This window comes from Erpetoichthys calabaricus, chromosome 2 (assembly GCF_900747795.2).
Source record: "Erpetoichthys calabaricus chromosome 2, fErpCal1.3, whole genome shotgun sequence".
Classification (NCBI taxonomy): domain Eukaryota; kingdom Metazoa; phylum Chordata; class Cladistia; order Polypteriformes; family Polypteridae; genus Erpetoichthys; species Erpetoichthys calabaricus.
In genome coordinates, this window is record NC_041395.2 from 182,039,623 (window position 1) to 182,065,585 (window position 25,963).

Genomic DNA, 25,963 nt, shown 5'->3' on the forward strand with positions numbered 1-25,963 from the left:
TTAAGAATTATTTAGCTACACAACTTCACCTTGTACTCATTGAGTTTTTAAAATGAAAATTCGAGTATGCTGACTTAGTTAAGTGACCATTCATACCGTCCTATCAAAAATCATGACATCTTCGTGCAGCACCCATTATAAAACATGTATTTTTCTCTGCTTTACTAAAACTTGTGCTACACACTTACACTGGTAGTGCTATACCTTAGAAATGTATTTCCTGTTTTAGATGTTAATATTGTTTGCTTTCCATTTTTCTGTTTTACTAATATTCAAGTGAGAAATATGCTTAAATGGAAACAAAGTATTACTGTTTTCTTTTTTTCCTTTTTATTATATGTTCCTTTTTACTAACTCCACACGTCTTATCTCAACTTTCTCATTTCTGCCACATCTAATTTCTTCTCTTGTGCTGTCTTTAGTGCCCATGTCTCGGTTCCATACATCATTACTGATCTTACAAGTGTCTCAAAAACCTTACCTTTAACTCTCTCTCATCGTCGTGCACTTTTTTTTTGTTATTCCCCATTCTTAGTCATTGGTCATACTATTTTTTATTATTATATCATTCATTATTGTTAGCATTAGTATTAGCACACACATTACTTACATTATTTAACTAGGTGTATTCTTAACAATGTATAATATTACCTGTACCAGTTAATTGGTCACTGTCACTGGGGGGGGGGGAAACTGCAGTTTTGTGCATACTGTGATGCTGTGCATGTCAAAAAAACTGGTGAGGCAAGAGCAGGATGAGTTGGGACTGGAGATGGATGGGAGAGAGAGCAGGCTGTTCACAATCCTTTCAGTGACCATCCATCCATCCATTTTCCAACCCGCTGAATCCGAACACAGGGTCATGGGGGTCTGCTGGAGCCAATCCCAGCCAACACAGGGCACAAGGCAGGGACCAATCCCGGGTAGGGTGCCAACCCACCGCAGGACACACACAAACACACCCACACACCAAGCACACACTAGGGCCAATTTAGAATCGCCAATCCACCTAACCTGCATGTCTTTGGACTGTGGGAGGAAACCGGAGCGCCCAGAGGAAACCCACGCAGACACGGGGAGAACATGCAAACTCCACGCAGGGAGGACCCGGGAATCGAACCCAGGTCCCCAGCTCGCCCAACTGCGAGGCAGCAGCGCTACCCACTGCGCCACCGTGCCGCCCATCAGTGACCATATTGTATTGTAATTTTTGGTATTAATAGTGAAGTAAAGCAGCACTATTGTCAAAAGTAAATTAAAATGTCATATGACTGATAAGCTTTTTGGTAAATAACAAATTGTTGCACACTATATAATGTATATTTATGGAAGCATGCACACATTTTTACAGTATTAACACACACAAGTAAAAGCATTGTGTGTTTCAAGGACTGGCATGAAATCTAATTTTGAAAGTAAAGGTGTAGATGAGTATATAGTTATATGTACAGTATATGATTACAAATTGTTTACTTGTTGGTTCAGAGTGATATAAAGTGTTTGTATATGTATACTAATTTAAAAAAAAAGATATATACAGTATGTATGCGTGTGTGTAACATATATATATGCATCATAAAATGTCATGGTAATGTATTAAATCCAGTTATTTGGGGGGAAATATCTAAAACACTAAAAATGTGTGTTATTGATATTGGTGTAAATAAAGGTTTTTAATCACATTAATACTTAAAAAAAATTAAGTGTTGTACTTAACTATTCTTCAACCATTTACAGCTCTTTTATTACAATAAATGAGTAATAGCCATTTGCTTTTGGTTTGTGTAATTTAGGTGCAATAATGCCAAAAATCCCTTAGTGCATAATGGTTTAACCGGGAGATTCATCCTGCTTTTCTGGAAATCTCTGGGAACAATAAACTTTCTCAGAGCCCATTTAATATTTTCTCACAAACTGACATGACCGTCAAAGCAAAATGCAAGCAATGTAATGCAGTAATAATAATTAGAAATAGTATTCTTTCATATACAATATATATATTTCATCTAGTAGGTTATTAATACAAGTGCAAAACCTGTTAAATAAACAGGCCACAGTGACTCATTGAATACTGATCAAACTTAAATCATTTTATATTCTGTCGGAAGCAGCTCAGGGCCAGAGTGAATCCAAAAGCTTTCACTCAGGTGTGATATCAGGAGTATGACTGGCTAAGCAGAAATAAAATAAAGGGTTGAAGGAACAGGGCATCTAATAAGATAAGGTTGTTGGCTTTGTTTAAATCAATAAGGGGCATCTAATTCATTGTAAAGATCCCTTATGATTTCTTTTGTAAAAGGGCTGTGGTTTTAAAGTTTTCAAAACAGAATACTGATGATTTCAGAAAGAATGTTTCTACTGTATTTCTGGAAACCGAATGTTAAGTAGGTTCTAATGTCACTATTGTGCTCTGTGGTGCAGTTTTGACAGTATGAAAGGTTTTCCTTATATATAATAGGAAAAGGCATAATAGTTAACAGGTGATGCTCTTAGAGCTGCAGTTGGACCTCATTGTCAGAATGATGGAACTTTCTGTGATTATGAATTTGGTCAATTTCAGTCCGTTTGTTGTAGCATCTATAATGTATACAAAAGAAATGTCCAGGATTAGTACAGTGAGTAGCTGCAAAGGGAAAGGAGGTTCTTAGATGGTTTACTACATAATCCCGAATATTATACCCACAAGAGAAAGCAAAAAGTGGTTGTTCAGAGAAAATAAGGTTCAGGTTCATTATATTTCAATGCTTCTAACTACTATGTGATTGTCAAGGATTGGATAGGTTGATTACTGTTATCTTTTAGCTAGGGCTCCTTCCCTGGCTTATGTTTATGTTCCTTTTCTTTGTCTTTTGGTTAATTTTTCATTTTGAATTATTTAGTTGGTTATTGTTCTGTTCATTTATCATTTAGTTGATAATCTGTTTCAATATGTAAGTTTTCTGTATAGAGAGAACTGAGAGTTTTTGACACAAATGGTGTTATTTATAAAATAAATAAATGTCACGCTGTGGGTGAGCCTGAAAAATATAGACTGAAGTCGCACAGTTCTGAGCCAAAAAAGATGAATTATCACAGTAGTTGGGTCTGAAAAAAGCACTTGAAAAGCATGATGATCTAACATTTATTATACAGATTTTTGTGATTTGCTCAAGTACAAAGAACCTTTCAAGTCAGTATGCTGATTTACACAATTTTGAGTATTCTGTTTTAATAGGATTCCTCCTTTTCCCTTCATATAATATCATCCCAATTCCATTTCCACAAAAACTGAGAATTAGAGGTACATTTTGTATTTGTGGTGTATTTTATTTTCTCAAAAGCAGCTTCTTTCATTCAAAATGAGACCGCAACCTGTGTGCTGGGAGAGCAAGTTCAAAATAGACAAAAAATCAAATGGTAATATATGATAATTTCTTTTGCTGTGAGGTTTTGTTGGATTTAATTAGAATTACTGTATTTAATTAAGATGGTTTCATGTTTTATTTTTCTTCATTTATTAAAAAATGTTTTTATAATTGTTTCAGTGACTATGTGCCATGTTCATCTGTGGCAAATGTAGAATAAAATCTGCATTGTGTCAGTTGTTTTCATGGTTTCTCTTTTGTTAGTTTCAAATAAACTGTTCAGCAGCAAAGAGCTGGCAGATGTGACCGGTCTGAAACTTGAAAGTACCACTTACGAGAAGGACCAAGGAGTTATAGCGGACTTGACACTAACAACTCCCAGACAGTATTTAGAAGGCTAACAGAATGTTAGGTTATATACCACGATGTATAGAGTACAAATGCACTGGTGAGGCCTCATCTGGAGTATTGTGTGCAGTTTTGGTCTCCAGGCTACAAGGAAGGGATAGAAGCGCTAGGAAAAGTCCAGAGAAGAGCGACTAGGCTGATTCCAGGGCTACAGGGGATGAGTTATGAGGAAAGATTAAGCAAAAGGAGATTAAGGGAAGACATGATTGAAGTGTTGACAATTAACTAAAGAATTACTGCAGTGGCTTGAGACAGTTACTTTTGTTATGCATGTGCATCAGACAACCTCCTCACAGGCTCAGTAGAGGTTGTGACGATGCGGGTTTTGCTCCATGCTCCCATCTGCTGTCCAGGAGCCCTTGAACCCTACACCGTCAGTAATGTTACCGATGAGCTAAGCAGTGAGGCAATAACATACCAAGGGGATGGTGAAAAAAGTGTCAAGTGCTTTTATTAAACCGAACAAAAACAAATGTTCAAATTAAATCAAGTGCAGTGTCTTAAAAACAGTCTTCAATAAATAATCCATTAAAAGACGAGTGAAACACGTGGAGGTTAAAAAAACAATAGAAAAAACAATCCTTTAAAAACAAGGTTAAAACAATGCTGGAAGCAGTCCTTTAAAATACAATTCAGAGCCCGGTGCTTCTTTTACCCTAGCGTCTCTCCAGCTTCACCCGTCTGGGCCCTGCAACAGGCGAGACACTGTCTCAGCAGCTGACCTTCACTCCTTTCGACCGGTCTGGAGGTCTCCTGTCATCCCAGGCCCGAGACTTGGTATCTTTGACGACCAGGACGCTCACGTCAAGGACTTCACCCACCAAGCCTCCCGACTCCCGCTGCCTTTCCGACCTTACACGGCCAGTCGTCCTACTTCACTGGTCACTCCCGCTACATGATCACTCAGCGGGAGCAACCACTACTACTACTCCCGGGTGTCAGCCCAACACCCAGGCTTCCCGTACAGCTGCAATGCAAGCCTGCGCTCGCTCGCTTGCTTGCCCGCACCGGCTCTCTCTCTCTCTCTCTCTCTCTCTCTCTCTCCAGCAACCTCTGTCTTTCTTTCTCTCTTTCCTTTCTTTTTCTTCATTTTCTAGCCTACTCACACTTCTATATATGAAAGGGGAACATGATAGTCGAGGCAATCAGCAGATCCTGGGAACAATTACGGATGTGGACCGTTTCCCACCTGTGCACTTAGATGAGAAACGCCCACACCACGAACTTCCCAGGAACCACGTCGGCCACACACCACCACTCCCCCTTGCTAAGCCGCGAGCACGGTGATTATTTATTAAAACTGGCCTTTGCTGGGAGCTGTGGACCTGCTATACCACAGAGGTATTTAATAATCTGCCAACACGACAGGGGGAGTTGCAACTAACCTTGTCCTCTCCTTGTTTCCTGAAAGAGCTGAGAAGCCACACGGTGAAGGCATTTGAATCCCTCCCCTTCCATTTCAGCTGCCATTAGACACTGGGTATCATGTAAGGTAGGGTCATTTACTAGCCAGAGCAACCTGCCAGACGTAGCTCCACTAGCAGCAACTGCAATCTTCTGAAAAGCCTTCCTTATTTGAATTCCCACATATGGGACGCATGCTAGGGAGTGATACCTCTTTTTATTTTTCGTTGTCCATGAACAATAAATGAGACGACCTGGTTGGAGCCCCAAACTTTCTTCTTGCTATCTGCAGACCTGCCATTCCTGCACCCAGCCACACTTTCAAATAAGTTCAACAAACAAGGGGACATAATTGGAAACTTGTTAAGCAGAAGTTTTGCACAGTTGTTAGGAAGTTTTACTTCACCCAAAGAAACCATAGACACATGGAATAAGTTACCAAGTATTGTGGTGGACCACAGGACTTTAGAGTTCTTTTAAATTGGACTTGATGTTGTTTTGGATTAATTAAGTGTAAAGGGATTAGTGAGCTGAATGGCCTTTTCTCATCGAAAGGTTCTATAATGTTCTACTGTGCAATTAGCTGTGTATACTAAAGTGCAGACATTTTACAATGTCATTAGTGCATGTGTTTTCTAAAATATTTAATTCAAATTTAATAGTGTCATGTTTATGAAAATATTTTTTGCTATGCAGCTAAATTAAAATTAATATACATGAGAATTTTTTAATGATACAGTAGGTGAAGCATTTAAATGTATTTGTATTGCTGATAATGAATGGTTCAGATATCACACCAGTAAAAATATTTTTTGTTTCACAAAAGAGTGTCTGCATTTTTAATGACTTTTTTTTTTTTCTTTTGAGATGTGTTCTGCAAGGAAAGGCTTGTCAAAACAGTTCTTCGGGGTAAAATTGTTGGCTCACACATGTGTGAGGTAAGTTCATGAAGTAAAATCGTCTCATTATACTGTATATTATGTGCACCATCAAGACCAGAAAAACAGATTTGGTAGAATGTTTGTGTATTATGTGCATAATATAAATTTTTCATGTGCTAATTTGCCCATATTAATTAAGAGCATTTCAAAGTTTTATTAATACATTTCTTTGAATAATCAACACATACTTATATCATAGATGAGAGTGAAACTATAGATTTTTGTCTGCAACTAGCACTCATTGGGCTTACTTGTAGTTTTGGAGAAATAAAGCTGATGTCACAGCCTATTCTACTTTATCAAACACTGCTGGCTAGTGAATAAAATGTGTTGAAGCAAAAAGTCAAAGAAGACAAAAGTTAAACAACTGTGCTGTACTGTGTCTGTTTCAGTTGAATGGGGTTTACTATGGGAAAGTTGCAAAACAAAATAGCTTGGATTGTTTTTTTTGTATCTGTCATTATTTCAAACCAAGAAAATATGCTGAATTTCCTCTGTTGGGAAATCAGAGACAATCTTGACAATGAAATATGCCTAACGTAGGACATTAAGTAAAGAAGTGTGAATAGTAAATGGAATATTAATTATTACATTTTGTCATGTCAAGTAAGTACCTTTTAAGCAAATAACTGATTTTGGCAAAATGAAGTAGAATTATGCTGCACTCCATTTACCTCATTTCAAGAGTTTTGAATGTTTGTCCTGGTGACACAAAGAAATAGTGCAGACCATTACACACTACCCGCCTAAAGACCTGGTGCCAATAAACACTGTCCAAGAATAGGATTTGTGTACTGTAAGAAAACAAAGGGAAAAAGATAAAGGTTTGTGGGGATCTGTCCCGTATATTGTCAAGTTCGCTGTAAGGCAGAATAACTGTGGGTTAGAAACAAGTAGTCTCTTTCGAATCAAGTCATATAACAGACTGAAGACCAGGGGGGTATTTTTCGTATTTGGATTACTTGTTTAGCCGGATGTAATTTTTGACGATTTGGGATGATCCTGGATCTGTCGGTTTTTCGAAACTCTTGCTGGATGTGTTGTCATAGCAGCACATCCAAATCCTTAGGTTTGTTCTATGTAAACAAGGATTAGCTCACACACTTAGTGTCCATACATGGAATTCATTCAGTCATGGCTTCGCCGTTCATGAATGAGCGACCAGTTGATTTTGGTGGGCAAATTATAAGAGAATTTCATATAGAGAGGGTTTTGCGCGATCGGCAAGATCCTTTATTGCTCCACGAGGAAATTCTTTTCGAAAGATAATGCTTTAGCCTTTGGGGATATTGTACCTAAAGATTTAGTAGCACCTTATATTCGAAGTTAAACTAGGCGAAGTCGGGCTCTCACAACCACACACAGTATGCATTGCTTTGAGGTTTTTTGCAAGCGGCACCTGTTTTATATACTGTAGGCAATGCGGAAAATCTATCTAAAAGTGCAGTTTGCCAGGCAATTCGTAAACTCTGTCTCTAAAATATTTCCTTCGGGTTTTCATAGTGTTTCCTGGACACCTGCGTGTGCAGACCATTAAAGAGGCATTTCATGCCATTGCAGGTAGGTAATACACAGGCAAAAACACCCACAGTTCCATGAAGAATCTCACAATCAGCCTAACATTCTCATTACCCAGGATTTCCAAATGTGATTGGGGCACATGGGACTGATCAGAGTGGAGTTTGATCAAACATTATTTGGAAAATGTATCTCTCCTCCTGATGAATAATCAGACACAGTGTCGTCATCAAATATTTGACCTTCGTCAATATCTCGTTGGTCAGACACAAGTTCTAGGGATATGACATTCCCTGCAACTGACCCAACAAAAAAAACAACAAGAGGGCTATATGGAACATACCTATGGCACACATTGAGGACAAATATGTGCAATGACCATCCTTTACCTGAAATGAAGTGACCACTGCATCCTGCCACTGGTTCTGAGGAGGAGCTTTCCCCTGGAATGCCCTCAGAAACAGGGCGATGGGCATTTTGCTGGAGAGCAAAAATCTTCTGTAGGGGTTAGGTCTGGACCGCGTAGACCTCCACCTGTTTTTTGCTTGTCTGCCTTCTTATTAGCTTTAAAATTAATGTTTATATATGATTCTTTGTCAACAATTCTTTAAATAGTTATTTATCAATATTTACCGGTTTGAAGTATATTTTTGTACTTCACTTTAACCTGTTCCCATGTTCTCCTTGTGCTCACGTTTGATCTGGAATTATGACATATTAAATAATAATTAATCTGACACATAGGAAATGAAATGCTGCATTCAGTAAGTACAATGCACACTATTTACGGGTTAAATTTGTCGTCCACTTTTTGCCAGCCGTCTTTTCTGGTATCCGTCAATAAGGGCGCGCACATAAAGGCAACCTTCAAAAGGGCGACCTCAATTGGGCGCAGCGAATAAAAGTGCACATAAATAAAAGCGATCTTCAAAAGGGCGACCTCAATTGAGCGCCGAATAAAGGCGTGCGCAAATAAAGGCGAGCTTCAAAAGGATGACCTCAATTGAGCGCCGAATAACTGCGCGCATAAATAAAGGAGTGCTTCAAAAGGGTGACGTCAATTGAGCGCCGAATAAAGGCGTGCGCAAATAAAGGCGAGCTTCAAAAGGATGACCTCAATTGAGCGCCGAATAACTGCGCGCATAAATAAAGGAGTGCTTCAAAAGGGTGACGTCAATTGGGCGCAGCGAATAAAGGCAAACGCAACAAAATTACAGAAAATTTATTAGATAAAGGCAATGATTGAACGTATAAAAAGGTGAAAGCAAGAATATTAAAACATCCAATTAATTAATGCATGAACTTCTAACGAACTACTTCTAACGAACTATTTCTAAAGCTCTCTATTTCATTGTTTTCAAAATTACAGAAAATTTGATTAGGGCAATGACTGAACATATTTCGTTGTTTTCAAAATTACAGAAAATTAGATTAAGGCAATGACTGAATGTATAAAAAGGTGAAAGCAAGTTACACTTGAAGCTGTACATTATGTGCAATGCCACGTAGATATTCGAGATGCGGTCTATTAGCATAATCAAGGACAATTAATTTAATTCACTCTGAAGGTCATCCTTTTGAAGCGCTTCTTTATTTGCGCGCGCATTTATTCGGCACTCAATTGAGGTCGTCCTTTTGAAGCTCGCTTTTATTTATGTGCGCTTTTATTCTCCGCACCCAATTGAGGTCGCCCTTTTGAAGGTCGCCTTTTTGTGCGCGCCCTTATTGAACAGAACTGTCTTTTCTGGTTTGGGCTGCTTTTGCAATGTTACCCCTTGTGCATATCTTGAAATTCTTCATATCCTTCGAATAAAAGGTCCTGCTCCGCTTGTGTGAAAAAATGTGCACGTTCTTTTGTCATTTTGTTACAGCCTATCAAAAACTTGCTGATCATGTTTTCTAGACTCAATATATATGGGCTTTTCAGCAAGGGCGCACGCACTCATCTCTGATGATTAGATCCAGCTCGACTAATCTACTACACAGCTGCATTTGAAAAATTGACTTATCCCGGATGAGTTTCACCGGCATTAACTCATCCAAGATGAGGCATCTGATCTCAGATGATTTAAGCGACTTACGGAAAATACCCCCCAGGAGGATCATCAGGTTTATATAGTGGAGATGGAGAAAGAAGCAGGTCGTCAAGGGGAAGTAACGTCATCCCAGGGGCGGTCTTGGGCTGAAACAGGAAGTGAAGTTCTTAAGTGTTCCTGCAAGGAATGAAAGAAGGTATTAGTGCACATAATCCAGTCCCATGCGGCACTTCAGCAATAACTAGACCCTGCTGCTGACTCCCATGCGCACGTGTATGACAGTACCTTATCAAGAAACTTGATTAACGGTACCAGATTCCATCTACTGTCACCAATTTTTCACAACCCTGCACCATACGTGCCCTTTGCATATTCTTGGACATGGTCAATTTCTATCGCCACTTCTTTCCTCGGGCAGCACTCATTATGAAACTTTTATATGAGGCACTACAGGGCCAGTCTGCAAAGTCCCCTGTCACATGGTCCAAAGACCTGGATGAGGCATTCACAAACACCAAACGTGCTTTAGCTGATGCAGCCATGCTCGCACACCCACTGCCATATGCTCCACTCACTCTTAAAACTGATGATTTGGACCTGGCAGTGTTTGAACAGTGGGCTAATGATATGTGGCAACCGTTGGCGTTTTTCAGCAGACATTTACGGCCCAATGAACACAAGTATAGCACTTTTGACAGGGAACTACTGAGTTTGTACCTGGTCATTCGACATTTCCACTTTTTGCTTGAAGGCCAGACATTCACTGCATTTGTCAACCACAAACCACTTGTCCTCACAGTGTACAAGGTCACTGAGCCATGGGCTGCCCGGCAGCAACTACACCTGGCTTACATATCAGAGTTCACAACAAGCATCCAGCATGTTGAGGGTAAAAACAATGTGGTGGCTGACTGTCTCTCTCAGCCTGCACTAGCAACCATACATATTGGAACTGACTACTCCCCGCTGGCAGCTGACCAAGCTAAGAACCCAGAGATCCAAGCTCTTCACTCAGCAGAAACCGGCCTGCAGTTATCAAAGGTGCAGTTGGACGGCAGCGCTGCTAAGCTTCTGTATGACAGCAGCACAGGTTACCCACGCCTCATTGTCCCCAGCAACTAGAGATGGTGTATTTTTGACACTGTACACAGCCTCTCACATCCATGGCGGAGGGCATCCCAACCTTTGGTGGCAAGCAAATTTATTTGGCAGGGCCTCATGAAAGATGTTCGTAGTTGGGCAGCAGCTTGTGTTGCATGCCAGAAGGCTAAAATACATTGCCATGTTAAAGCCCCACTGACACCTTTTCCTGGTGCCTGCTCACCATTTTGACCATGTTCACATGGACCTAGTAGGCCCCCTTCCTCCTTCTCATGGTTTTACACACTTGCTCACTGTTGTTGACAGGAATACTAGGTGGCCTGAAGCTGTTCCTTTGACGTCCATGACTGCAGCAGAAGTAGTGAGAGCTTTTATCAACACTTGGGTTGCATGGTTTGGCAATCCCTTCCACATCACTTCTGACCGAGGTGCACAGTTCACTTCACAGCATTTTTTATTGTGGTCTTTCAGTGAACCACAGTTATACCCACATTACTACATTATACCCATTATAGTGTCAAAAATACTAAATTTATGACACTCTTTGTTGTGTGACAGCCAGCCAGTGCCCCTTTTCAACTGGGAGACTGTCATAAAGGAAGGACCTGGGGAACAAATGTGCACAGGGCTCTGCCTTCCCAAGAGCACTAGACGGAAGCCCCCCTAGGTTGCTGTGACACCTCAGATTCCCACAGGGCTCCATGCGAGTTGGTTTGGCACAGCCCTGTTGGGTTCCGTGGGGTCTATGAGGGGGAGCTCCAGGGTCTTAATTTAGGCTTCCACAACACCTGGGAGTACTTCCAGATAATGCTGATGGGCCACCTGAAGTGCTCCCAGGGTGCAGCATAAAAGGGACCGCCTCACTTCATTCAAGGAGCCAGAGTAGGGAGGAGGAGTGGAAGCGGAAGATGGGGGAGAAAGAGAGGGAAAGAAGAAGAAAAAGAGATGTACTATGCAGTGTTCTTTGATGCTTTGGGGGGAAACTTGGGAAATGTTTCCCACATCAAAATAAAAACCATGTGTGTTGCTGGACTTGTGTTTGGTGTCTGTCTGAGGTCAGGTTTGGGGAGCTGGTGTGCCCCCTGGTGGCCTCATTTGCTGTTAGGAATTCATGTGACTGTTGGTAACAGAAATGTACCATGACTGTCCCAACACACTGATATTTGTGAAGCCTTAAAGATTTTCATTTCATAGTAAAAGTAAATCCATATCTAAGAATAATTGCATTGTATGTGCTTTTAATATTCCTGATGGGGTCGGTTTTTTGGGATCAATCTTGTGAGGCTGATATAGAATTGGAAGAGTTTGGAGTAAGTGATGCTACGAGGCATTTGAGGAATTTGTCCATGTTTTTTGGCTTTCTTAAAAAGAAAACGAGCCATTGCTGATTTAATGTTTTAGGGGGCTACTAATTGCAGATTTCAGTTCAGCACACAGTCAAAGGGACATTTTTCACTTTTTACATTTTTCACTGCATTTTCTGAGTGTTCACCCAGTTTTGAACTTTATCTATGTTGGGTTTTTTTTTTTTTTTTTTTTTTGCTGTCCCTTCAATTTTAGTGTCATCTGAGTGTTTTGCTCATTTATCTGAATCGCTCTTTTTAAAATAAATTAGAAAGGTAGCAGTGCAAGGATAGAGCCTGGAGGCAATCTACAGACAGCTTCACCTTTTGAGGGTTGTAGTTTTTCTGTCCAGTAAATTATCCAGCTTTAGGTTTGGTATGCTTACAAAATTCACTCTAACCACATATAAGTAAATTTTGTGTGCACAGAAGAAAAAATATTGAAGTTTTTTAGTATAGTATAATATAGCTGTTAAAATGATACTGAAGGGAGATGTGCGTATTTGTGTAGAGTTAAAATGTTTTTTATGTTTCATTTTTTCCAGCACCACATCCATCGGTTTGTCCCATTCTCTGAGGAAGCTAGATTTCATGTACGTGATCTCCAGGAGAGATTGTGAGGAAATTCTGCTTGTGATGCTGTTTTTCGAGTTCAGTTATTTTATAGTTTCAAAGTGAAAATTGTGTTTTGGTTTGATGTTTCCAGTTCAAGCTTCAATAATTTACCAAAGATTTAGCAAATTACTGTGATATTACAAGTCATTAAAAGTATCAAGTTTAAGATGCAATGTTTAATGAGCAACATCCAGATATTTAGTTGCTCATACTGACATTTCCCACTTCAACAGATTTCGTGATTGTTTTTCTTGGATGTCACCTTTATTTAATTGGAAGTCCTGTTAGCTGGAGAAGTAATCCATTCTTTTTGTTTTGACTGTTGTTAACGAAAATGTTACAAATTGCTGAAATAAATATTCATGTTTTCTTTCTGTGTAAATCATTTGTTTGATTTTTTTTTAATTAGTGGATTGATGGGTGGAAAAGAGTGTCAGGAGTGATTTGTGACAGACAGATATCAGCAAGAGTGAAAGGGAAGGCCTACAGGACGGTAGTGAGACCAGCTATGTTATATGGGTTGGAGACGGTGGTACTGACCAGAAAGCAGGAGACAAAGCTGGAGGTGGCAGAGTTAAAGATGCTAAGATTTGCACTGGGTGTGACGAGGATGGACAGGATTAGACATGAGTACATTAGAGGGTCAACTCAAGTTGGACAGTTGGGAGACAAAGTCAGAGAGGTGAGATTGTGTTGGTTTGGACATGTGCAGAGGAGAGATGCTGAGTATATTGGGAGAAGGATGCTAAGGATAGAGCTGCCAGGGAAGAGGAAAAGAGGAAGGCCTAAGCAAAGGTTTATGGATGTGGTGAGAGAGGACATGCAGGTGATGGGTGTAACAGAGCAACATGCAGAGGACAGAAAGACATGGAAGAAGATGATCCGCTGTGGCAACCCCTAATGGGAGCAGCCGAAAGAAGAAGAAGTAGTAGTAGTAGTAGTAGTAGTAGTGGATTGATGGGGTTATTCTCTTATTAGGCCCACAACACACTACTTGACTTTCCCAGCAATATTCAGTCCTGGCCATCCCCAGCCATTCAATCAAGTGATCTGTGGCACACCAAAGGTTTGATTTGGTGTTACATCATAGGTGTGGCCTTATGCATTTCAGAGTTAACAGCCAACAAGCCTTCCTCATCTGTCTGTTTGTTGTACCACATCACAATGGAAAAGTAAAAAGATGGGCTGAAGCCACAGCTAAACTCGCCAGACTTGGAGAAGATTTGGATGGCCTTGAGTGCTGACAGGCAGGCTGTGCGTCAAGGAAAAAATATTTCAAACTTGTTAGTAGCACTGTTAAAACTTTACTGCATACATTGCACTATTCTTAGCATTTACTGTATTATATTATTGTGATAGGACTGCATTCATTAGGCTGGGTTTGACCCTTGGCCTGGCCGCTGTTTGCCAAAGACTGCATGTGTGGTTTAATGGTAACTCTACGCAGTGGCCGAATGGCGGTCTGTCCAGGCTGGGTTTCTGCCTCATGATGCAAATATAGGCTATTGAATCGAGAACCTGAATTAGATAGATATATTTAGGGTTATTATCAGTATATCTACTGTAAATTTTAGCCTTTTTTAATGTTTTTTTTCCTCTTCATTTGTTCTTCCCAAAAAGACCTGAGTGAATAGTGAAAGGCAGTAGTTGAAAAATGTCTACAAAATTAGTTCAATGATTAACTGATATTTATTAAAAACAAAAAGTTTTAAACTGACCATTTTTAAGCCATCATAAAAATGTAGGTATTTGAAATTGCCAGTTGAATAAACTAAGTTAGTACTGTACACAGAAAAGTCAGCATTTTTGTGATGTGCTGATGTGACTGAGAGGCCTCCGAAGGCTCCATGGAGTACATAGCCAGTCTGTTTCCAGCCTTTAAAACATGACTGCGTAAAAGGAAAAAAAGGTAGAAACACCGAGAGTTCTTTAAATAGCTGAATGCGGCATGCATCGATTGCTAGGGAAGAGCAGAGTTTACAGCAAAGCTCACAGTGCTTCCTCTGCAGTTTCTAATCGTGAATCTCCAGCGTAATCTTAAAAGGAAAGTCACTGAAAGCATCAGTCACAGTGCATCACATCCAAAGCAAATCAAGGCGATTCAAACTAGAGCCATACAGCAGGTTCGTATGTGTCATTGTAGCAAACGTTTATGACATTAGCATAAACTAGCACAATTATGAAGAGACTTGGAATGTGTGCATGGCAAATAAAATCTATGAAATAATAAAAGAGAGAGGAAAGGATAAGAACACCACAAAAGGCTCACACCATGGAAATGCTGTCAGTGCTTCGGAGTCAAAGCTGAGTAACTTTGAGCGCCTGTTCATTAAAGGTCTGGTTAAGCACAACACAGAGAAAAAGAAGCACAACTTTTAAAATTGGTGGCATTGTTTAGTAACACAGCAGGGAATGTAAAAGAAGATCTCGTTGAAAGAAATCCTTTCCATTAAATATAGATATGGACAAAAAAAAAATGAATAACACGCTACAGCCTAAAATATAATGTAAGTTTTTGACTGCTTGTATGAATGGAATGTCTTCTTTTTAGCATGGGAATAACTTTTTTACATTTTGTTTTTCTTCCTCCACTAATCAAATTGTCTGATTTTTGTAAATCTCTCCTCCCATGCCTCCCCAACTTTTAATCTTTCAAAACAAAATGGTTGCTTTTTAAACAATAGCCATTTCTTCTTGTAGCGTTCATAGTGTGATGTTTAAATAGAAGAAAAGATGTATGTTATGACCTTTTTGTACATGAAAGCTTACAGGATATGTTAAGTATTTGTGAAGAAATAACTTTGGCTTAAAAACACCAAACATGCTATATATGCATTTGCCATGTTCATTTGTGTTCTAAAGTTAAGTGTTTTCTATAAATTGTCAAAAGTATAAGTAAAAGTATGCTCTAACTTAACCTATGGGGCATAGGATGCTTGGGGAGGGTGGGGGTTAAACTTGCAGAATGTCCATTTTTCAAGCAAAGAAAGTTGTCAAGCATTGATCTGCATCTTGAGATTACACATACAGTGTTAAACAGCTTGTGCCCTCCACAATTATTGGCACCCCTGGTTAAGTTGTGTTCTTAGGCTTCTAAGAAATTCTTTTTTTTCCCAAAAAATAGAGGCTCACAACACAAAAAAGAGAAAAATCCAACCTTTAATTGAATTACATTTATTCATTTTTTATATTCAATTTTATATGAAATCATGTGTGCCACAATTACTGGCACCCCTAACAATTCCTAGAAAATAAATAATTGAATCATTTTTGTAACTTCTAGTTTAGTTTTTACAGTTGATCAGAGTAAACTGGACCTTTTAATTGGTAATTAATGACTTCCTGTGTCCCTGGGGTATAAATATGACGTGAGACAGAGTCCTATCACTCTTAGCCACTCTTCAACAAGGGAAAGACAAGAGAACATGCCGTTCAAGTAAGGCAGATGTGTGTCGACCTTCATAAGTCAGTGAATGGCTACAAGAAAATAGCTACTCGCCTAAACCTGCCTGTAGCTACAGTCAGAGGAATAATAAAGAAGAGTAAAACAACGGGAACAGTGACAAACAAGGCTGGACGAGGACCCAAGTTTATCTTGCCACCACGCACAGTGAGGGGGATGGTAAAGCTCACGGTTAGAGAACTGCACCAAAGAGTGTTATCTTGGGGGTCACAAGGTCTCCATGACAACCATAAGATGCGATCTCCATGCCAACAAGCTCTTTGGGAGACATGCAAGGAAAAAGCCTTTTCTCACCTCCAACCACAAACGTAAACGTCTGGAGTTTGCTAAGCGATACTGGGACCGTGTGCTTTGGTCAGCTGAGACTAAAATTGAGCTTTTTGGCAACAAACATTCTAAGTGGGTCTGGCGTGAATCCAAGAATGAGTATGCGGAAAAGCACCTCATGCCCACTGTAAAGTATGGTGGAGGATCTGTGATGCTGTGGGGCTGTTTCTCTTCCAAAACCGCTGGGAACCTTGATAGGGTGCATGACATCATGATCTCCTTGAAATACCAGGACATTTTAAGTCAAAATGTGGTGGCCTCTGCCAGAAAATTGAAGATGGGTCATCATTGGTTCTTCTAGCAGGATAATGACCCTAAACATTTTTTTCCCCCATTATTTCTCCTTATACAATTTCTTGTATTAGGAATTTGTTAGTTTTCGCATACCCCTTGGGGGTCAAAGCGCAGGGTCAGCCATTGTACAGCACCCTTGGAGCAATTACAGGTTAAGGGCCTTGCTCAAGGGCCCAGCAGAGTAGGATCTCTTTTGGCAGTGACAGGGATTCGAATCGGCAACCTTCTGGATACCAGCACAGATCCTTAGCCTCAGAGCCAAACATATGGCAAAATCTACACACAAATGGCTCAGCAGACACAAAATCGAGCCATGGCCATCTCAGTCCCCAGACCTCAACCCCATTGAAAAACTGTGGGGTGAGCTGGAGAGGACAGGACTCGGGACGATCTAGAAAGACAAAGAGGAATGGTCAAAAATCCCTGTCTCTGTATTCTCCAGCCTTGTGAAATGTTATAGGAGATTAAGTGCTGTCTTGTTGGCAAAAGGGGGTTGTAGGAAATATTAACAGCAGGGGTGCCAGTAATTGTGGAGGGCACTGTATCTGTCATTTTCAAAAAAGAAAAAATAGAGGCCATTTCTATCACAAAAGAGAATGTATCCTGACTTCCTTGAAAAATAGTAACAAGCTATATGCAATAAAATGATGATTTCCAGATCAGTTTTGTTGTCACAAACATGCATTGGTAAAATGGAAGCCAAGTTTTCTAAAACTATTGGCACTTCAAAAGGACAAATTCAGTACCTTTTTAGGCTTTTATTTTCCAGGGTGCTCCATGCAGCAGAGGTTACATCAGGGCTCTCGCAAACCAGATCTGCTGTTCTTCGTGTCTTCAAGCTGTAGGAGTATCAGCACAGTTCTTTCCCTTTGTGAATCTCTCCTGATTGTTGGAGCGGGGTGGCAAACAAAAACAGTTACAGTTATTGAATTTGCTTGCGTAGTTACAAATACACCCATCTTGTATTTGCTATCCAAACATCCATTTCCTGTATTTTGTCACTAACAATGAAGGGGTCAACAAGTGTGTCCTAGTCGGCCTTTAATTGACACGAGAGCCGCACTTCATTGCCTGTTTGAGAGAGAGCTGATGCTGACATGCTTCACAAACAAATGAGGTTAGTCTGTCTTGTGTACCTCAACAAAAAGAAGGGGGGGACAGAATGGTCACTCATTGTGGTAAGCGCAAATCTTTTGATTCTATTAAAAAAAAAATGTTTTGCTTGACTTCAGATTAATTCTTAGAGGCCATAGTGATTAGTTCAGTGTGTCATTTAAAATTTTGAGGGGTTTGCATCCTGTTGGCTATCAAAGTAAAGATGGGGCTTAAGCATAAAGGGGAGTAAACCCAAGACCAGAGGGGTCCAAGTACTGTAGATGACAACTGCTCCCACTTTTCTTTGGCCATAATGGACATCAAAACCAGAAATTACAATCCTGGAACAACATGAGGCAAAACACAACAAATAATCAAAGGCCTTTGCTGCAAGCCATGACGTCATTACTGCAGGGATTTTTGTACTTCACTGATCCAGCGTAGCACATCACACAAAAAAAGGAGCAGAAGATGGAAACCCACAGAAGGTAAACCGTTCAAAGAGGATAGAAGAGAGGACCAGCTTTTTACCAAAAAAGAAAAGCTGTGCGGCTTTTTTGTGGCACCTCAGCAAAGCATTGATGGGAGCTGCTCAAGTCATTTGGAAGAAGTCCCCACGGACAAGGAGCAGCACTGCCCACTCCTGAAATACTTGTGTGTGTGCCAGGCGTGCCTTTTGAAACAAGTTTTAGTCCTGCTAGGGCCATTGTTGCTCCTTTCTGATCGCTCCTTGGACTCAAAAAAAAAAAAAAAAAAAAAAAAGACATGATTGTGCATCTTATATGCAATAAAGAATATTTAGACAGCAACATTGCAGCTTTTTTGCTCTGTCAATTTTAGGCCAAACTGTTAACGGTGTCTTTTGTCACTAGAGATAAAACAGCTTAAAACTACCAATTTAGCACTTGGAGAAACAGCTTAACCAACTGCTGAACAGGTGGTGTCACAAAAACTTGGAAATTTGGCATCCCTCAACCAGTAAATTTACTGTAGGGCCGTGGCAATCGTGTGTCTGCAACATTTCAACACAGAAATGGAATGAAGGTAAAATATGACACTTCACCTGTACAGCCTTTATGAGGTGTACAACTGAAAAGTAAAGTGCAGGTAACTCAGAGAAGAGGGAACAGATGAAAGAAGGTATGAACAAGCAGTCATTAGAGAAGACAAAGGGTCTCTCTGTTTAACCTATTTATATTGCTGGACACTTCCTACAAGAAATGAAATAAATATTCTGGAACTGACAAGAGGCCCATTGTTTATTATTGAATTTACCAAAGGGACCAATTATTGTACCAGTCTTGTTGGTGACATATTTGCAAGTGGGACAGCAACTCCTGTCACAGCTCAAAATGCAAGGTGTGGATTGTGGCTGCAACCAAAGAAGGGTATCCTGTCAATGAAGGAACTCCTCATTCTGAGTGTTTCATTACAGAAGTCACTCTCATCACTGCAGCGGTGATGGAGTCTAATCTAAGGAACCATGGAAGAGATAGAAAGGAGCTGTAGAGAAGGCAACCATGTGATAGATGGATGTTTTATGTCCTGCAGCTAGAAAGTATGATCTTTAGAAATGGTAGAAACATTGACAGAAACAAATCTGACGAAAACGGAGATAATTTGTAAAAATTCCTGTAGTTTGCTTCTGGAACAAGAGGCATCACTAACATCAATAAATCCTTTGTATTGGGGGGGGGTTTGAAACCAAACAAATGCTCTACTGCCTCAGCTCGCTAGGTCCCATTTACCCATTCCAATGCCATGGACCTGGTGGAAGGGAGAATGCCAGACTGATGAGGGCATTCATGGGAGGATCTTGGTCTGGATGTCTTTTGAATCTGTATCAGAGGGTAAGGAGAAATAACTATAGAGGGAGGCGATGTCCATTGTAAAGATAAACCTAAAGGTGTCAAACAACTGGAGAGCATGGTTAGTATCTACCTTCAAACAGTGATCTCCTGAGACTGTCAAGGAAAGGTGAAGTAGGAGTAGTTGGACACTCATATGCAGAATCAATTAGGCATCCAGGATTGCCTGTTCTGTAGCTTTTTGGAAAGAAGGTAAAGCTATCGGTGGGTTTTCAACAATGTGGAGGCAAGCACAGTGCCCTCCATGATGTTTGGGGCAAAGATACATTTTTCTTTGATTGACCAAAAAACCCACGCAGACACGGGGAGAACATGCAAACTCCACGCAGGGAGGAACCGGGAAGCGAACCCAGGTCTCCTGAGGCAGCAGCGCTACCTAACACTGTGCCACCATGCCACCCATAAACAAACAATTGAATCAAATATTCAGACTAAGATAATTCCAACTGCGACAACTAACATTAATGATTGCCTCAATTTCTTCTCCGGCACCTTCTTGGAGGACACGGCCTCTCAAACTACTGACAACTACTTTCTGGGTGTTTTTTCTGTGCTCCAGGGCATCTAGACATTACTGACCTTGAATCTTGCTGTGGAGCCCAGCTTTTAAATACTCTAAACAAGGTTCGGGGTGCTGATAGTGCGTTGCTGAACCTACTAAACAACAAACTACCTGGATTGGGATCCGAGTGCAGTGGGTGACACCTCAGTACCAATTCTGCCTCCAACGCCCAAGTTTTCACTGTAAGTTAGAGGACCTGCTTGCAGAGCTGGACACAGATCAACATCATACCCAGGATGAAGCAATTGCAGGTTAAGCGCCATGCTCAAGGCGCCAACAGAGCAGAGTCATTTCTGGCATTGGCGACATTTGAACAAGATTGGAATTGAATTTCTTGCTACCTGAAAATGCACTGTACAGACTTGACATTACAGTGCCAAACCTAGCAAATGACATGACAAAGAAATAAAAATAACCTCCAAAGAGATAACACAGTTAAAACCCTTTTATCAGAAGTGGTAATTACATTTAACCTCAGAAAAAAACAGAACTCCAATTACTTGTTGGCAATTCCAAAAATTATTGGCAAACACAAAGAATGAACTGAATCAGGCTGAATCCAGAGGGGCAGCGACATTAAGGCACATCCCAACATTTACATTGATGGTAGAGATGGATTGCATTGGCATAGCGCACTCTTGTTTAGCTGCCAAGTGTCTGTCCATTTTCTTCTAGACGAGAGGTTCCCAAGTTCAGTCCTGGTGGGCTGCACTGGCTGCAGGTTTTTATTTCAGTACAATTTCATTAGAAGCCAGTCATTGCTGCTGAAGTGTAGCGGTGACTCAATCAACAGTTTTGTGCTACATTTTAGTTGACTCGCTTGTTAAGATTCCCAATTCTTGGTCAGTTCTTTAAGCCTTAAACAGCCACATTCACTGTTTCAATTGCCCCTTGTTTTTTTAATCAGCTGCCAATTTACAATGAGATTCAAATGACAAAGAGGCCAGCAGTTCTGGTCCCATTTACCCCGCATGAAATATCAAATTTAATAAAAAATAAGTTGAAGACCAATAAAGGACTGAGAATTACTCATCTGTACTGGTCACAGAGCAATTCAGATGGAACAAAAACCTGCTGCCACAGCGACCCTACATCTAACTTGAGAACAGCAACCTAGACTTTACACATGAGGTTCCCCATCTTTCCTGTGGTAGAATTGGTCATTTCTGTTTTAACAAGGATACAACCCCTGGCACCAGAACAGCTTGTGGTGTTAGTTGGCATTACTGGTAACAAATCTTGCACAAGGCCACTAAATTTTTCCACCAAAATCCTGGAGAGTAATTAACCTGCACTACATAGATCTGAAACTTTCAAGAAAATGGTAGTAGATATTGTCAGTGGTATTTATATTAAAATTAAGAGTTTTGCTTTTCACTCATCAGTTCACTGGCCTTTGCTTTAGACTAATTTAGAATTTGGTACATTACATGAATAGATGTTTGTGACACCCTAAAATGTGAACACACTGTCCAGTTATATGTTTACGTTATATTACTAACTGTAATTCTGTGAAGTATTTGATTGCTATGATATGAATTCAAGTCATTAAGCAAAATTGTAAAGACTGCATACAAATTTCTACATTGAAATTGTCTTAAAATGAAGCAGCTGTCAAGCAGCAGAATTGAGGCTTTAGACTTTAATGCATGTCACAGGCGCCTTATTTATCCAGCAGAGTCCGCAACATCATTTATAACAAAACCTACTCAAAATAATGTTGTACCCAGCATCTAATCAAAAGATTAGATTTTTATAATGTTTTATTAGTTTAAAGGCCAGTAATTGTAAGATATTTTATAGAAGATTTACAATGTTCTTCATTTTAAAAGCCTTTATCATCTGTAATAAACGACTGAGTAAATAATCATTTGCTCACTAAACCAAGTGAAAAATAGCTTGGGATAGAAAAGACCCTGCTTTTAATCCCAAGTTTACACATTTTTGTATCAGGTTTATTATATTTACCATAAAATAAACACTTAATTGATGTCTGTATTCTAATTTAAATTATTTGTAGGCATATGCACAAAAGAAAAAACTAACCACCCATCATGCGAATTATTTTCAGTGTGTATATTATGTTACAACAGGTAAATGTATTTCCAGTACCCTTAGCAAAGCTATATTTTATACACACACACACACACACACACACACACACACACAAACAAAAGAACCGCAGCTTGAATGCTGCTTTGTTGATTCCCAGAAAACAGACATCTGTTTTTCTTGAAAAACACTGTTATGTTCATACACACCATTATGAGCACCTCTGCCTAAATTATTCCCAGGACTGTTGAGAATCCAATTACTTGTTATTTAGTTTACAAACTTCTTGACATTTTTCAACAGCATCATACCAGCTCTACCCAGCTTTCAGGAACACACTCAATAACACCAGGCGCAAAAGGTGTATAATCCGAGTTTTTATCAGACGCACAAACAATCCAAAATTTCTAAAATCAGAAAATGGGAAAAAAAAAAAAAAAAAAAAAACAGAAAAAAAAAGAAGAAAATGCAGTTGCATGTTTTGTTGCCAGCCTGTTATATACAATGAGAACTGCAATTTCTAGGGGCATTCAATGCGACATAAAAAAAGGAAACCGGAAGAGACAAGCAGGACATTATTTCTCCCACCCCACCCCCCCTCCCAAAAACAGAAGGGACAGGCAGCATTCCTGTCAATAATAAATGTAATTGTCTTACACTTTCTTTTTGTACACAACCATCATACATTAACAAAAAGGAGAAAGTGCACAAGAAAGAAAAATAAATTAAGAATCAATAGCATAGAAGTAAAGATGCTGGATGCCTGAAAGAAAGTCTTGGGTTCCCAGAGAAGTCATTGTTTGGTGGTAGTTTCAAATAAACCAGTCTTACAAATAAAAGTAAGCCTGCCATAAGTGAGGGTCCAACCAGAAAAGGGTATAGCCTCTGTCCTTTTTTCTTTTCTCGCTCTTTTTTTTTTTTTTTTTTTTAAAACCCGTCTGTGAAAGCATATACGGAATTACACAGCCGCTCTGTCAGTGATTGCACTGAGAATTTCTCAAGCTCAGGAACAGTGACAGACAGAAGAGTGTTAGTTCAGTGGAGTGGCAATCTGGCTTCAGAGATGGGATGAGATCAAAGTTGGTCCTTGTGGCACATAAACAGACGGCAGATGAAGGTCTAGCCATCCTCTTTAGGTGGAGTGTACCAACCTGCAAAACACACATGATTTGTAATGAGATGCAAATAAGTATAGTAAAAGAAAAATTAAATGAAAAACAATCTTTGAGATGACCGCACTATATGTATGTTAATATTTTAACAAGTTATTTCTAGGGAATATCTGTACTACAAAACATTCTGAGGGGTAGGGGCATATCAAGTATATACACACTTCACACACCTTAGAATGACCGATCACTGAAAAATTGCACCAAAATAACAAATATTGCTTGCTATCAAAGGGTACAATCAAAGATATCCTACCATTATGTATGATGAAATTACCTGAACTCCATAAAGGCTGCATCCTATTCCAAACCATACAGCTCATTATGGAGTCTTACTGCAGCGAAGGATATTTTGATGTTTCTGTCCATACTAATGCCAAAACATTCTATTTTGTATCTCATCATGAAGAATGTGTTATTTCATTTGCTTAATGAAGATTTTCCTCTACCGAGTTCATACACACAATTCTGTTTACAGACCAGCATAAGCTTTGTATGAGCAGTGGCAAGTTGACACAATGGCAACAAAATACTAAGGAAATATATAATTCATATTAAATAACTTAAATCAACTAAAATGCTAAAAATTAACATAAATGGTCAGCTGCAGTCACCTACATTAAAGGTTCAGTATTTGCCATAAACATTTGTCTGCTAAAGTGAAGAGTTTCAACAAAATGTATGCTTTATAAAATGTATAAAAATGCTTCAATTTAGACACAATTAGATAAGGCAATTAATAAATACCATGGTTGTGAAAAAATTAGTGACTTGGAAAATACTGAACATATATTCTAAGTATATTCAATCATCTATCACCCATAGCTTACATCCTTTGCTTAAGCAAAGGCTGCTCACTAGGTGCATGTTCTGATCTTTCTTATATACAGTAGTTCTTCTGTATTATGAGATCAGTACAACCTATCATTGATTTGTCCATGAAAAAATAAGCCTTGTGGAGAAGATGGATAATTAATTGCATTCTCCACTCCAACCTTTGTCTGATAGACCACCAGGACCCACACAGTTTACATAACACAAGAGGACTCAATCTAGGAGCAGCCTCCAAAAAGTATTCAATGATGCAAGACGTGAGTGCTCCTGGTCTACAGTCATTAGGTGAAGAGGTGTGTGTCTTCTTTGGACTTAGAACAATGCAGGATGTTTTCCTCAGCAGCAGCACTTTCTGGAGCCTTAGGGACAGACTGAACAGGTGACAGAGGACACCACAAAGTTAGTCAGCACAGGCCTTAAGAAACCGAGGACTGTCTCCATCTGGTCGTGCAGCTTTTCCTGTGTGCAGTTTCCTCAGTCATCTCCTTACAAAGTTTTCAGTTATGTAAATACCAAACTGATGGTCAGAGGTGGACTCATCATTGGTCATTCCAGTTGAAGTTGTAAGAATTTGCTGATGTTGTGGGGATCAGGGGTTGGGAGATGTGTGGTCATTGGAAGAACATGGCAGTGGGAGGGAAAATCTATTAAACAGTGGTTCATCATGTTACCTTTGTCCACATCCCCTTGCAGCACCCGAGTCCTGGATTGCTTCACTCCAGTAATTATGCACGGTCCATTCCAGACATTTTTCATGTTTTTCTAAGCAAGTTTGCTTTCTATTTTAGCTTTGTAAGCATCCTTTCTTTTCCTCAGCATTTCCTTCAACACTTACTGTGCATCCTTCACAGCCTCTTTGTCACCTGATTTCAATGTATTGTTTTTTTTCCCATTGGTGAGACTTTAATTTCAGGTCTTGTCGTCTGAAAGTAACACACTGTCTTTGAGGGTAGCAGTGTCGCTGAAGAAGTTAATACTGTCAGTGATGCAGTGGCCGAGTCCCTCAATATCATCCCCATGTGACTCATACATTATTTTCAAGTCTGTAATTTGGAAGCAGTCATTCAGAGCCATTTCAGGGCTCCACTTCCTCACTATCCTGGTTGATGACAGGCTGCCATAAAAAAACAGGGTTGTAGCCGACAATAAGATAAATCAGCCCGTGGTCAGATGTGCCCAGATGTTTAACATTTGAATGGAGCAGGTCCAGCTTATTTCTTTAAGTAGAACATGACAGAGATTGATGTAAGTTTGTTATTGATCACTACAAAGTCAAATGGTTGAAGTCACCACATATTATAACACGAGAGAGTGAATTATTTATGTTGCTGAATCTACATCTACAGAGGGAGAAATATAAAATTAATAAGGATGATATAATTTATCTCCCTGGACAAATAACTTGGATGAATTCCAACAGCCAGAATTTCAATGTCTGAATTACAAACTGTAGTTTTAACTAATATGTTCTCTATGACACCATTCCTTGTTCATCTGATGTCCAGTCCCCTATCCCGTCTTTTTTCCTCACTGTGCCAGGTCTCTGTCTGCTTGAATAAGATTAAATCTACCCAGCATTAAAATGGTGT

The 25,963-nt window shown here is 39.7% G+C and overlaps 2 protein-coding genes across 7 annotated transcripts in view; one reads left to right on the forward strand and one right to left on the reverse strand.

Annotated features, from left to right (window-relative positions):
* LOC114643000 (tudor domain-containing protein 10) overlaps window positions 1–12,966 on the forward strand; it is a 142,298-nt gene extending 129,332 nt beyond the window's left edge. For both annotated transcript variants that reach the window (XM_051923257.1, XM_051923258.1), the window contains 2 exons: window positions 6,024–6,094; window positions 12,641–12,966. In XM_051923257.1, the coding sequence (XP_051779217.1) occupies window positions 6,024–6,094; window positions 12,641–12,715 (146 nt within the window). In that variant the 3' untranslated portion in view covers window positions 12,716–12,966. The remainder of the gene's footprint in view (window positions 1–6,023; window positions 6,095–12,640) is intronic.
* A 9,766-nt stretch (window positions 12,967–22,732) lies between these two features.
* LOC114642999 (ubiquitin-conjugating enzyme E2 Q1) overlaps window positions 22,733–25,963 on the reverse strand; it is a 252,422-nt gene continuing 249,191 nt past the window's right edge. For all 5 annotated transcript variants that reach the window (XM_051923256.1, XM_051923252.1, XM_051923255.1 and 2 more), the window contains exon 13: window positions 22,733–23,522. In XM_051923256.1, the coding sequence (XP_051779216.1) occupies window positions 23,491–23,522 (32 nt within the window). In that variant the 3' untranslated portion in view covers window positions 22,733–23,490. The remainder of the gene's footprint in view (window positions 23,523–25,963) is intronic.